The sequence below is a fragment of the Struthio camelus genome, chromosome 4 (assembly GCF_040807025.1).
Source record: "Struthio camelus isolate bStrCam1 chromosome 4, bStrCam1.hap1, whole genome shotgun sequence".
NCBI lineage: Eukaryota > Metazoa > Chordata > Aves > Struthioniformes > Struthionidae > Struthio > Struthio camelus.
In genome coordinates this window covers 46,200,824-46,214,778 of record NC_090945.1, presented here as the reverse complement: position 1 = coordinate 46,214,778, position 13,955 = coordinate 46,200,824, and the positions used below count along the sequence as shown (strand labels likewise).

Here is a 13,955-nt window from a genome sequence, read left to right as displayed (position 1 = left end):
AGAAGAATAAGCAGAATAACGAAGATAAACCCACAGAATGCCAACTACCAACTTTTTCCTCCAAGTATACAGCTTGTTCCTTGCATACAAGGGAAGCATCCTGCATGAATCAGACCCACTACTTCAAACTACTGCAGAGTCTGGGCCAGAGACACCGTTTTTCCTTTGCTATTGTTTCCAGGTCTTGTTTTGTGAGGGGAAGATTGTTGAGTTTTTAAACCGCAAATATCTTCAGTGTGCCGTTTCAGCCAGTGATAATGACAGCATCAAAGCAAGTGTCACTGCCAGCCCTGCTGGGATGCATCTGCATGAAAGATCTGGAGACTTTACCACACTGAAACATGTCTCTCTCCCCCCTCTCTCTGCTGTTAAGGATTAAACCCACCTGGCGCTTACATGACAAGAAGAATAAAAAAAATAAAAAAGAAAAAAGGAAATGAACCAAAAATGATCTAACTTTGTGAAGACCTGAAGATCATTTCTGTGAAGGAGCTGATCTATATAATCAGAGGCTGGCATGTAAATTATTATTTACAAATCAGCTTGCTACTCTTTGGGCTTGATACCCCTGTGTTTAAATTATTGCAATACATATACAGTAGCAATATTACCAGTTATAAATAATATACTGCTTTTGCTAGCAGTATGTGGACTCAGCTGTTGACACATGTATTACATATATCTCCAGTAAAAAATTCCCCAAAACTAAAGTCTGTTCAGAAAATGCTCTGTGGAACAAAGAGAATAACTGTAGTCATATTTATACCTTGTCCAATGCTAACACTTCCTCTGAACTACAAGTATGTGTCCGTTTCTTTTATGCACAACCACTTGGGCAGAAGAGATCAGGATTTTTGCATTTCCAAGCATAGCTTGTGAATTCTGCAACTTGCTGCCCTGATCTTTTTCCTGGTTTTGAGGTTTATAGCTGTTTGCTTCTATTACCTTTAATTAGTACTAATTGGCCTACAAGGAAATTCTTGGGCTTGCGTTCTGCTACGTTTGCATGTTCTGCTTCCTATTCTCACTCTCTCCTTTATTGCAACTTACTCGAAGGGGTCGCTGGGATCAGCTCTCTGGAGCTCTGGTGGAATCGGTATTCTTTTGTAGTACATCTCCCAGTCAAAAGCTCCTCGCATGGCATCCCCCGCCTGTGCCTCGTAGCCAAAGTGATTGTGGTCAATGACATCGATCATAGGACACACGATGGTTTTGTGGTTTAGTGCAATCTGGTCTGAAAAATGAAAGTAGAAAATAGGATGTCTAGTCATAGCATGTCTAGTCAAACCATCTATCACATTACTGCAAAGCGAATCCCACAGGTTTTTTGACGTTTGAAGATTGTTTGCTTCATTCCTGTGGTCCCCAAATCATTTCATTTTTCAAATCTGTATCAAACCTTTATCTAAAGTGGACTTAATGCAGCTGGGCAACGATTAGAAGCAATTATAGTTCTTTAAAGGGGAGGCATAAACCTGTGAGACCCACAGGAGTCCAGTCATCTATATCTGTCACTTTGCTACTCTGAGATGTCCCCAATCTGTCAGCTACGGAACAAGTCAGCAAGTAAAATATAAAAATACTCCTTCAGCAGTGTGGAGTGTATATGGCAAGATTCTGCAAGAGAGATTTGTGTTCTTTTAGCACCACGGTGTACCAGCTTTGGGGTCAAATGCTACAAATTGAAGACGAACTCCAACACTGGGAGCAAAATAGGCTTTGTGACCTTTTTTGTTTCTTGCTTTAAGGTATAAAGAAGTTCCTACCGTATTATTTTTACTCTTGCTTTTCAAAAGAACTTTTTTAAAAAAATTAGAAATCCCCATCCCTGGTGTAAGAGCAGGGTGACCCTGTAACTGCCTTTGGTAAATCCTATTGGTCAAACCTGCAGAGTTCCTCAGAGAGGAAATAACAGTAAAGAAGATATTCCAACTGCAAGAATTAAGTAGAAGAATAATGTTTTGAAATGAGGAGGTAGAAGAAAACTTTGTAGCTGCTTTGGCAAAAGTAGCATGAAAGGACACTATTAAAAACTGTTTATATTTAGAATTCTCAAAATTCCAAGTAAAATAAAACTTTTCCTCAAACTGTAGTCTCAGTTCTTCACAAAATTTAACACATTTTAGGGCCTACGTGGAGAACATCAGTTTTTTTAAGGATTTGATTTCACTGGTGCCTGACAATAGCCTAAAAATCAGAGGGTTGAGTGTAGAATAAAACTTAGTTAGGCAGCAATGTGATTATTAATAACACATTCTGCTCCCTTGCTTCTGAAGGAATACAATTTAAAAATGATTTTAAACAAAACATCTAGTTTTCATGTTTATTTTTAGTTGCTCTTCAGAGACTGTCCAAATGGGGGAACAAAGATGACTAGTGAGAAATTACTCTACCTGGAAGTTCAGCAGTTTTTTTATATTCTAATCCTTTAGTAGTGAAATAAATTTAAAGCACAGGCTCTCACAGAATTCTAGGAACCTCATCTAAGACCTAATAGCTGCATTAGTGTTAGCATTACCCGATATAATTACATTCACTGGTACACTATGTAGTGTTATCTGTAATCTTTACATAAAGTCATTTTTACATAATCTCTTTCCTGTGATGGTCCTCCTAATAGTTATAGAGCTTATAACAAGCTGGCTCTGATACTTCACTCTAAATTGATTGGAGGAGAGAAGCTAAATGGGATTGATTTGGCTGGAGTAGGTCAAAGTAGATTGCACATTAGCATCCTTCTCTTGATCTTTCAAAAGCCCTGTCTTTAAATAGCCTGCAGGACTGGAAATCTGAGTCACACGCAGAGACAGTTAGGGAGACTACTGTGTTAGAGCAATGCTCAAACTCCATGCCAGGCACCCTTCCCACAATACTACAAGATTTTTACATGTAAGATGGGGTTTACCTGTCTGTTCTTCCATGCATCTGCAGAACTTATTTCTCAAGCCCCAAAGATATTTTGCAGTTGATGGGGAACCATAAGAAGATCTCAACTTTTGAAGGAACCAGGGTATTACTTTACATACTCGTACACACCAAAAGACAAAGTAATCAAACTCTGATCCTTGGTGCTTCTTTCAGTATGCTTGAAATAATGAATTTTGCATACATACTTTTTTTGGTTTAAGTATCACCTCAGTATGAACTTAGGAAACAGATAAAAGGGCTGTAGGGCCAACTTGCATTTCACAAGAGCACTGACATCCTAGCTTAGCAGACACAGAAATACTGCTGCCTTTGCCACCCACCAATCTTTATCCCACCTGCTCTTAATGGAAGAGACTGCAAGCCACAGCTGAAACGCTTTACAATATCTTTTCCATTAGCTTTTCTCATCATCCTCACACAAATTCCTACTGCTCTGAAAATTTCCATACGTTATTTTCATGTATATATCCTGTGGATACAAGGAAGAACAGACAGGCATTATCATATATGCACAAAACTTGCAGAGTTGGGGGAAGCCAACAACTAGCCCTAACAACCGCTCTTTCAGAAGTGTCTAGCAAAATATATTCTTTTTTTGAATTCAGCACTTTTAAGATTAAGCCATGTGCATATATGTGGCAATAAACACAAGTTCTCAATATTGCCTCTTGAGCCACTACCTCAAGAATGTGGGCTTTGTTTTCCTGAGAAAGTTGCATCCTTTTAATTTCAGTTGCTTGTTTCAAATTGGCCTGGTTAAAGCAACGATGCCACCTTGCAAATATTCTTATTTCCCTACACATAAAACTTGATCAAAGATGATGACAACGTCTGAGTCACTCAGCATGTTATCTTTTGTTATCCAATTTGTCATCAGTATTTGTGCTTGTGCCCTCAGCCTTCCCTACTGGCAAGTAATGTACTCATATAATGCTTGTGGAAATGGACAGCTATAGCTAGCAGGTAGCTGATAATTTGATTAGATTAGTATAATCTAACCATGATGTAACTTTTAAGTCTGGGTCAGGGGAAAAAAAACTGTTTTGGTACACCTACCTCTGGTAACCCGAAGGCACTACTGACCTATGGTCCATCTCTCCTGTCTTAATGCTCCTGCAGCACCATCAGCAGAGGGAAAGATGTGCCTGGATCTTTCAGCTCATTCACTTTTCATTTTCTTACCTTAAACTTACGATGATTGCGAATTGGTACTGTGCTGGGTTCCCAACTACACCATCTAGCACTCATGCCACATTGTTCCTTTTGCTGACATTATATTACTGAGAAGTGATAAGAAACACCTGTGTTTGCCAACATTTCTACATGACTACTGCTGCCTGCTCAGTGAACTTTAGGCAAAGTTCTCCAAGATCTCAGTTTAAGAGTGGCTTATCTCAGTTTAGAAATCCACTTAAGCTAAACAAAGCAAATATAGAAAGCTTAAAGAAAATACAGAAAAGCTATTTTGTACCTGTTTTTAATAAAACAAAACAAAGGACTTTAATAGAAATGAGTATATTTTTTTCCACAGAAAACACCTATGGCTCAGCTCCTCAAAGCTATTTGCATACCTAATGAGTACTGAACTCACAGAGACTTTTTTTGGTCTAAAAATGATAGTAAATTCTGAAAATACGAGTTAGATTCCTAAGTGACTGAGAATTGGCTCTAAGTCATTCTGCTTTTTTTTACATCCTCAAACTTGTGAGGTCTCATTTCTGAAAATGAATTTTGAAACAGTGAAAAACACCTCCCTGCTCAGTGAAGATCAAGTCTTCAGTCTAGAGCAGAGCTCAACTGGGCTCTTGCTGAGGACTTTTCACTACGTGTGGATGATACATTAGAGATAAAGTAGGGCATCTTCACAGCAATAAATATCCAATATAGCTTCTGTTTTTGTTTCTGCTAATGTCATTCAGTTAAACAGAGGCTTGAATGAATCACAAGATAGATCGTGAGATAAACACTAAAAGATAAAAACATATTAACTTCACTATTATTAGTAGCTAGATTTCAATATAACAAATATTTTCCATTTAATGGTTCTGAAAATGTTCTCTCTTCCCTTTACGAAAACAAGGCATAAGGCATTCTGAAATATATTAGTTGCGTGTTCATCCTCTATTTGTCCTTCTTCATGTCATGCTTTATTTTTTCTTTCAAAATAAAGCCTATTGATCTCAGGCTCCAGTGTTCCTCATGATTAACTTCTAGATCCTCTGGCTGGTTAGCTAAGGGTATTTCTACTACATATGGAATGAGAAAGATTACATTGCACTTGAGAACCGGGGAGAACTGGGTCTTGTTCCCTCATTAAGCATGTCTAATCTCGACAATTGTGTGGCCTGAGGCTGAGGGCTGTGATCATCAGTTTAATACCCAACTGCAACCTAAGTGCAATTACAAATTCTTATCTGCCTATTCTATGTATTTCTTAGTCTTTATAGGGTCAAACCCAGTTAGATGCATCTTTGCTTCAGAAAGAGAAGGGAAGAAAAAGAAAAAAGCTTGTAATTTTCCTATCGTGTGTAAATCAGCAAAATAGAAGGGTTACATCTCTCATCTGCAGTAACTTAGCGGAAGATATCAGAGGCCAAGACCGAGAACCTTCTTAAATTTTTTACACTAGTGGTGTATATAGTGAGAGATGTATTTGGTACCTTAGGACAAAATCAGAGGGCACAGGAAAAGGGGGCTGTATAGACAGAGTACATCCAGAGTGTTCAACTGCTACTTGTCAGAGCTGCTCGTGAAAGTCTTGCTGAAACTCCCATTTCCCTCTGTCCCGTTATGCCATCTGCCATTTGGGCTTTACGTAAAGACAGTGAGGTTATTTTTAAAAATTCTAATGTTGTGGTTAAGGGGAAAATGGTAACAAGGGAATAAACTGTACGTGTAATTTATTTGGAAGGTAGGAAGGATGCAAGTTTGGAATTTTGGAACCATCTTGTTACTGATCTGAATGAAGAACAGTTACTGTTCTTCTATCTCAAGGTGCACGGTTCAGAAGAACAGCACTTTTTCTTGGCTGCAGATGACCTATCAGCATATTGTGCTGCTGAAAATGTCCTAGCAACAAAATTCAAGAAATGATGACTGTTAACAAGGGGGACTCTACCCTGTCACGTACTTACAAAGTATTCTTTTAATTAATACAAATTTCTTTAATAGCTACTTCTGAAATGTTGTTTTTGCTACCAAAAAAGCACTCGCTTTACAAAGCACATACACTTTCCATGTAGTCAGGTGCGTAGAAAAGGAGATACTGTTTCTTGACTGAAATCTTAGACTACAACAATTGATTCTTTCCATTCTGTTGACTAATGGAACTTTGCCGGCTGTAGCTGGAATCCAGCAAAGCAGTCAATAGCAAATCATTCTTTCTGAGCTTCCTATTGTGAATGCAGTTGTTATTGGATTTGACTCAGAGGTCTTGGATACATTTACAGCAAAAGCTGATTTAATGGAATGCAGAAGAGTAGGAAGGAGTACAATATCTGCATAACAACAGCTTTCGGGTGTTTAGTATGGTCATTACATAATCCTAGATTTAGTGGCATGTTGTAATAAAATAAACTGAACTCCAAAACCTAAGATAGGCCAAAGTGATACTTCAAAATTTTACTAGTACTTTAGTCACAAGACCACAAAATTAAGACGCTCAGGTTCCTCTGTGTTCTCTCCATACTGACTCTTCAGTTACTAAGAAACCAGCATATATAAGAGCGAAATTATGTCAGTGATATTCAGCAGTGTCTATGAAGGTCTGCACATCCCTGTGCTTGGGATCACAAAGTTATCCCAGCCCCACTGTGTGCAGCGTGTGTCCTGCTTGTCGCAGCACATGGCTTTGATGGCTGAAGCTATGCCGTATGCTTTAATTTGAATGGCTGATAAATGCTCATACACTTACTAAGCAAGGGAGGCAGCCAATTCACGTTGACTTCGCAATGGGAATCCAGAAATGTCAAGACTTCTCCTCTAGCCAGCGAGGCTCCTAGCAGTCTGGTCCGAATGAGACCTTCTCGTTTCTTGGTACGCACAATCCTCACTTTGGCAAAACGGAGCATGTATTCCTCCAGCTTCTCTTTTAAATGTTCTAGAAAGAAGGGGAAAAAAGTGTCAGTGGTGCCAAGCCTGGAGGAGCCAACATCAGGACAGGTTGCTGCATAACCTGCAAGCACCTAACCCACTTTTATCTCTTGTCAATTCAGGTCCTCCAATATCTGCCATAAACCCTGTCTGAGATGGTTCATAAAGTGTGAATGTTCTGTTTTAACATATAGAGGAAGACACTGACACTCTAGATCTTTCACTGCAGTTACTACTGGCAATCAGCCATCCATGATATAATCATGGCCAAAACAACTGCAGGATACTCATCCATCCTCTGCTTCTCATAGCCCAAGGCCAGATGAACATTCTGGCATATGGTTTTATAAACAGTGTCCTTTCCAAGTGGGCTTCCTTTATCAACTAATTACGAAAAAAAATGCAGGGAAAACAATTCTTAAAAAGTAACCATTACATTAACATGATTAGATTGTTTTTAGGTAAGGAAAGGGAAATAGACATGAAACGAGATCTTAACAGTTGATTCCAGCTTGAAGCAAATGGACAGCTCACTTCCTAATAAAATTAAGCTGCAAACGTAGAGCAGTTGATAGATTCTCTTATCTGCATTACCTGGCTCTGTTTGTATCAAAAAAGAGCACATTTGGGAACCACTTTTCTCTAACTAAAAACAAACAATAAGAATGCAAATAAAATCCCCTACAGTTTCACCTCTTCCTGAATATGTCTACAACAGAAATACTAATCTTTTGCCCCGGATATAACACATCAGCTTGTCAGATCGAAAAATTTGGTACCTTTATTTGGCAAGAAAAGAAGATACAGGATTTCATGTTAAAATAAAATGAAGCTCCACTGAAATAGAGCTTCCTGCACATGCTCTCTCTTGTCTCTGCTCCTTTCCTTCCTAACTGATCAATACATAATACTTTCCAAATCTATCTGTGGATTAGGAAGTAGAAGAAACACTGAATTGTTGGCATGTTGTTGGCAAACATACCTGGGTAGGAACAAATTGCGTGGACTTATTGGGAGACTACTGCGTGGGGTACTTCTCAGAACTAAAGAATCCTGACGTATGCTGACACGGTAGAACACCCAGATTTTCATTCGGAAATAAAGAAAAAGAGGTATCCCTTTTTTCATCCATTTGCCACTTTGTCTGCTCTATACCCAATAAAAAAAAATACAATCCCCCAACAGTCACAATGACAGTAGGTGTACTGTGTCTTTCAACAATGATTTTTGTATGATCAACCATACTTATAGGAAAAGGGCTGTGTGCCACCCTGACTCATTTTAGGTAGGGCTACAATTCAGTATCATGACTGAATTGAGGCTAAATCAAGTCTTAGATCACTTTGTACCCACATGCAAGACTGTCTAAAATATATATTTATTGAACTGCTTTTCTGTTTTCATGAGCTCTATTGAGGCTATTCCCACAGCACAGGAACATAGGAGAAGGGAATTAGACCTTAAAAACAAAGATATAAATGTGCCTTGCAGCCAATATAAAAAAGTCTGTTAGCACTGTCAGTCTGGTTTTTTTTTTTTTCCCATGCTCTAAACTGTATCATCTTATGACTATGAAAAATGAAGCAGTTTCAAAGTGATGGGTTATTTACACATTTCCAAAGTAAATCATATCAAATTTGGTTGCTGTAATGGCTTCTGTAGTCTTGATACTCCGTGGAAATTTCCTGCAGCACTCTGAGGTCATCTAACCCTTTCCCATCTGATCTCTTCCACCCACAAGCCTTAAGTTTGTTTGCACTGGTACAGTACATAAATCCCTAGTTAAGAGCCAAGACCACACTGATGCATCCTGTACAGACAACTAATAAAAAGATATTCCCTTCCTATGGGACAGCAGGAGCAGTGAACTCAGACACTTGCCTACCCTCAGACACGACTTCACCGGTGAGACTCTGTGGCTGATCAGAGGACCCTATGATGCAGCTCTGAATTTGGGAAACCTACTGATACGATTGCTTTACAATTCCCTGTTAGTTGGCTTTATGCAGTTTCCCTCTTTAATGTGAGAGAAGACAGCTACCAAGGAAATTCCTAATCTCTCCGATGGGAGCCTCACTGAGACCTTCTAAGTTGTTCATCGTGAGGGCAGGCTCTCTGCTGCCTCTGCAGAAACTCAAGACATGGCTGAACCAGGCTTTTATTACTTAGGTGTCACAATGGCCAGGTAAAGGCACTTGTAGTATACAGTTTGAATATGGCCACTGATGTTTAATAGAACAAATGCAAATGCCATTTCATGCAGTCTGCCTGTTATCACTGGTCTTGGACTAAAAAAATTCAGTGAAATTTAGCCTCATACAAAGGACTTCATTTCATTCCTTTCACATGTATCAACAAGATAACATCCACTCAAATTCTGAAAGCTGAGTGCTCATCTCTTCATGAAAACACTTTAGAGAGAAACAATGCATGCTGCCATATTACAGTATGTTCCCTTCTGTACTTATATCAACTGTTAAATAACAAAAGACCTGAATAACATCATTTGATTGTCACCAGTTGTATATGAGCTTGAATTCCATGAAAAGAATGATAGTTCCTTCTGTTCCTCCATTGCTTCAGGTTCCTTGCAAACCCAGGCTATCTCAAATTTTAGATATTTTTAATTTTTTGCTCTGAGTAATAGCTGCGATTCCGTAGAACAAACAACAGCTCTCTACTGCTGTTGTCTTCCCTCTCAGATAGCTCTTTACACATTTCAGACTGCATGTTGTTTGATTCATGAAGAACTACATTAAAACTTCCAGCATATCTTTTGATGCCAAAATCACATCTCCCAAAATCATTTTCACCTACTCAATTAGTCCCATTACTGAATCATTTCAACTCCTTGTGGTTCAAAGAACAACTCACAGAAAAGCAGAAGTATGCGCAAAAAAATTACATGTGTCTTGTTCACGCTGAATTTTAAGTACACCTTCATTTAGATTTGTATCTGGAAGTAATTAGGAAGAAAACAAAAGTAATAAGAGTTAACTTTTATAGAGCTTAGTTAGACAGCTAGCATAAAAACAACAGATCTATATACAACGGAAGTATATGGATTACTAGAGATACGTAAACTATCTAGATTTGTTAAGACAGTCACATGTTAGTAATAGTCTAATAACAAGTTATCACGTAGTCACACAATATCTATCACGTCTTTAGTTTTGGGATTTGGCCAAGAAGAAAGATTGGAAAATTATTTGGGAAAAATTCTCAGTAATTATAAAAGCATCATATAGTAGTTAACCTCAACAGCAAACTACAATGTGGTTTTGAGACTGAAAATATCTTAAAATTGAAGAAAAAAACTTTTGGATTCATAAATAATAATCTTTTGTTAACTTAAATCAATATAAAAATGTTCTGATACTGCATTTTCTCTTCCAATGTCTTGGGACACTGTCTGGTTCTACTCTTACCAATCTCTAATAGCATAAAGAAACACAGAGCAACAGCCAGAGGGAGCAGAACAGTAGTAGCTATAAAAGAAAACTGTAGTATTTTTTACTATTTATAAAAGTATTAAAAACATCCTTCATGTTGAGCTGCTCATTAAAGCCACTCACAGTACTGAATATACTGGCATTACCGTGGGTGAGACTCTTTAAAGGAAATAGTAACATCTAATAACAGCATTCCTACAGGAGCTGCAGTCAGTGGTCAGCTTTAAAGACTAGCTACTTTGTAGATGCTAGAGCCAGTGGTCATAAAGGTATGGATAGTCTGACAAAGATGATACCTAGAAGTTTCACAGATCAAGTACTGCTTAAAACAGACTGGACAAGAACTGAGAACTGTCAGTGTGGGAATAATTTTGGTTAACACAAGATCTAGAAGGTGTTTGTCATTAATAACAAATTTTGACTTTTTAACCTTGCCTTTTTCCAAAATACCAAAATGAACTGCTGCTTTACCTAGAACTCCATAAATATCCTTCATAGAAAAAAAAACAAATCTACTTTTTGCTTCCTAGAGTACAATTATATTTTATTACAGTTCCTAATTATTATGTTGCTAATATTATCTCCAGAGGAAGCATCTCACAAAGATAACCTGTATATTATACATACACATTTAGAAGCAAGTAAACTCAAGTATTAAGTAAACATGCATCAATCAATGTTAGAGCAAACTATAATTCTGAAGAAATTCTCTAAAAGAAATTATAACGTGCTGTGCAAAATAGAAAGCAAAGTGAAGTAAAACGGCCTTTAAATCTCAGGGAGACAATACATTCAGTCCATTTATTACCAAAGGAATCAGTTCAAGCAATCCTGCCATGACAATAAAACAAGAAGGTAGGATGGTTTCATTTATATGCTGTAATATTACATAAATTTCACTTTCAGAGTTAGGCATGAGAGAGAAGCCCGTATTTAAATTCTACAGTGACCTATAAATGGTGCACTTTGGATGTAAAGAAGCCAAAGCTCTTGTCACTAGTTGTGGGGAGTAGATGTCTAATTTGTAATTTAAAAAGAAAATATATCACTATTTTCTTCACAGTGTTGATCAAATTAACTTATAAATCATATGTTGGATACATGCCAGGCATCTGCCAGGGCAAGTGTTGGCACAGGTGGTGACAAATAAAGAGTCATGCAGGGGCAGGAAGTTTATAGGCTGTCACTGGTATGACAAGTGATAATAAAGAGCAGCATTATGTCTCCTCTAGTGATAGTCTATAAACAAATTTCCATTGTAATTCCTTTTTGTGGGTCTCCCTGTATAAAGTCTGGAGAAGTTCTTATTAAAGAAAGTAGAGACACAATTGCCTGGTGTTAGTAATTAAAGAGCTGCTCAAGCAGATTACCCCATTATTTAATTGGGTGCCCGGAAGTAAATTTGAAAGCAAGGCTCTGCCTTTGACAGGAAAAACAGCAGTAATAAAAAATAGAATTGTAATTCTCTCCTGCTTGGGTGCATACAGAGAATGCTTCATCATACTGGTACCCCCTGGCACCACAGGTGCTATGGGCTATATGACAAGCAGTGTTCCTAGGTTATTGAGGAGGTATTAAGAAAGATTTAAAAGATTATGTGAAAGCTATTGCTGATCTTCATGACTTGCTTGACAGCAGTGTGGACCATGAAAGAGGAAGGCAAATTTGAAAGAAAAAAAGCCTTTTATTAAGCATCTCTCCTGAGCCTGTGACTGAGCTTACCCTCCTCACTTCTGCAGCACCTCCAGTTTCTGCCCAAAAGTACAATTGGTTTCTGCTACAGTATCATTGATGAGCAAGTTATCAAGTAATTGTGTTGCTCCACTAAGGACTGCAACAGAGCCTAGAGAACTGCTAATTGCTCTGATATATAATCTTAAATAAATCTTTTTCTTGTTAAACATTAATTTACTGAAGAGTACACAATTTGATCTGTCCTGCCATTCCCAACACGGGCCATATAAGTATACTTTAAGAGAAACCTACAGTGGTAAAAAACCTGTGCTGGCCTCTCCTGTTACCTGAGCACAGGAATATAGAAGGAGGCCAATTTATTACATAAAAATATAGTGGTCTCTGATCTTAGGTCATCAGAATAATCTCCAGGTGACTATTTCTGTTGGTGAAAATTCAGGTAGTCTAATGGCCGAGTTTGATACACAATGATAATGAGTATAGCTCCAGTGAGCTCCAGAAGTTTTTTCTCAATCTTTTTTCCCTCCAGCCACTGCAGAGAGTATAGGCTCAGAGTTTTGTGCCCAATATGAGCAGAAGACCTGCAAGGACATTTATGTAATATACCTAGCTCCCACTGTGAGAAGGACCTGCATCACTTTGTGTCTTTCTGCCGGATGGGAGTATCTTCCCAGATGAAATTAGAAAGGATACCCTCCACTCTTTTCCTGAGGCCTTGAAGACACAGTTTTCTTATTCATTGCCTACGGAACACCTCAGCTGAATTTTTTGATGGCGCTAATGCTTTTGTCTGGTGTAAGACTTGAGCTTGACAGAAAATATATAAAGGAAACTTACTGGCCCATGATTATTTTACTGTTATTTGTTTTCTGCTGCAATGGACAATACAGCCTTCTCCAATGCGTTGTTACTATTTTTACTTTCTCTGTCCATTTATAAGCTGGCATAATAACAAATCAGTCTGAGGACAGAGTAAGATTATGAGGGGAGCGTATGAATTTGGGTGCCCAGTCTTTCATTTTCCCAGTTTCCCCTTGAGTTTCTTATTTGCAGAACACTGCTCGGAAGTGCTGGTTGGATGCAGAATCATTGCCAACACTGTATCAAGTCAGCTGCCGCTTTTTCTAGCCAAGTTTCAGAACTCCAGGAATGGAGATTTCGCTGGCTACCTCTCTGGGTGACCTGCTCCATTGCTACACTATGCTTCCAATGAACAACTATTTCCTAAACTCCAAACTGAATCTCCCAAGCTGTATCTTGGGGCTGCTGCCTCTTATTTTACCATGTCAGTACCAAGAAGAGTTTGTTTCTGCCATCTACATAATTCCAATTCAAGTTGCTCTAAGAAGCTATTAGATCACCACTTAGCTTCTTTGCCAGACTAAGCAAGCCCACGTCTCTCAGCTGCTTCTCAAAAGTCACATGCTTTAGGTTTCCGACAATTTTGCTAACCCTCTGCCAGACTGACTCCTGTTTTTTGTCATCCTTGAACTGTGGAGCCAAAAACTGGATGCAGAATTCCAGGTGCACGTAGCACCAACATCATTAAAGGGATAGTAATTTCACTTAAAATGCTCACTACGTCACCTTTAATGTACCCAGTACACTGTCTGCCTTACCAGTGATAAAAAGTCATTTTTTCACCGCTCACTCCTGTTCACCTGGAGTCCACTATGACATTTGCAGGTGCTTTGCAACACACTTGCCAACCAGTTCCCAACCTTACTGGTACATGGGGTTATTCACTCAGATGCAGAATTAGCGTTTCTCCTTGTTGAATTCATGAGG

General features: G+C 38.4%; 1 protein-coding gene across 10 annotated transcripts in view; it reads right to left on the bottom strand.

Annotated features, from left to right (window-relative positions):
• The window catches only part of GALNTL6 (polypeptide N-acetylgalactosaminyltransferase like 6), a 506,336-nt gene that overhangs the window by 86,873 nt on the left and 405,508 nt on the right, over nt 1–13,955 (bottom strand). For all 10 annotated transcript variants that reach the window (XM_068942492.1, XM_068942494.1, XM_068942498.1 and 7 more), the window contains 2 exons: nt 6,842–7,027; nt 1,051–1,234 (listed from right to left, as the gene is read on the bottom strand). In XM_068942492.1, coding sequence (XP_068798593.1) covers nt 1,051–1,234; nt 6,842–7,027 — 370 coding nt within the window. The remainder of the gene's footprint in view (nt 1–1,050; nt 1,235–6,841; nt 7,028–13,955) is intronic.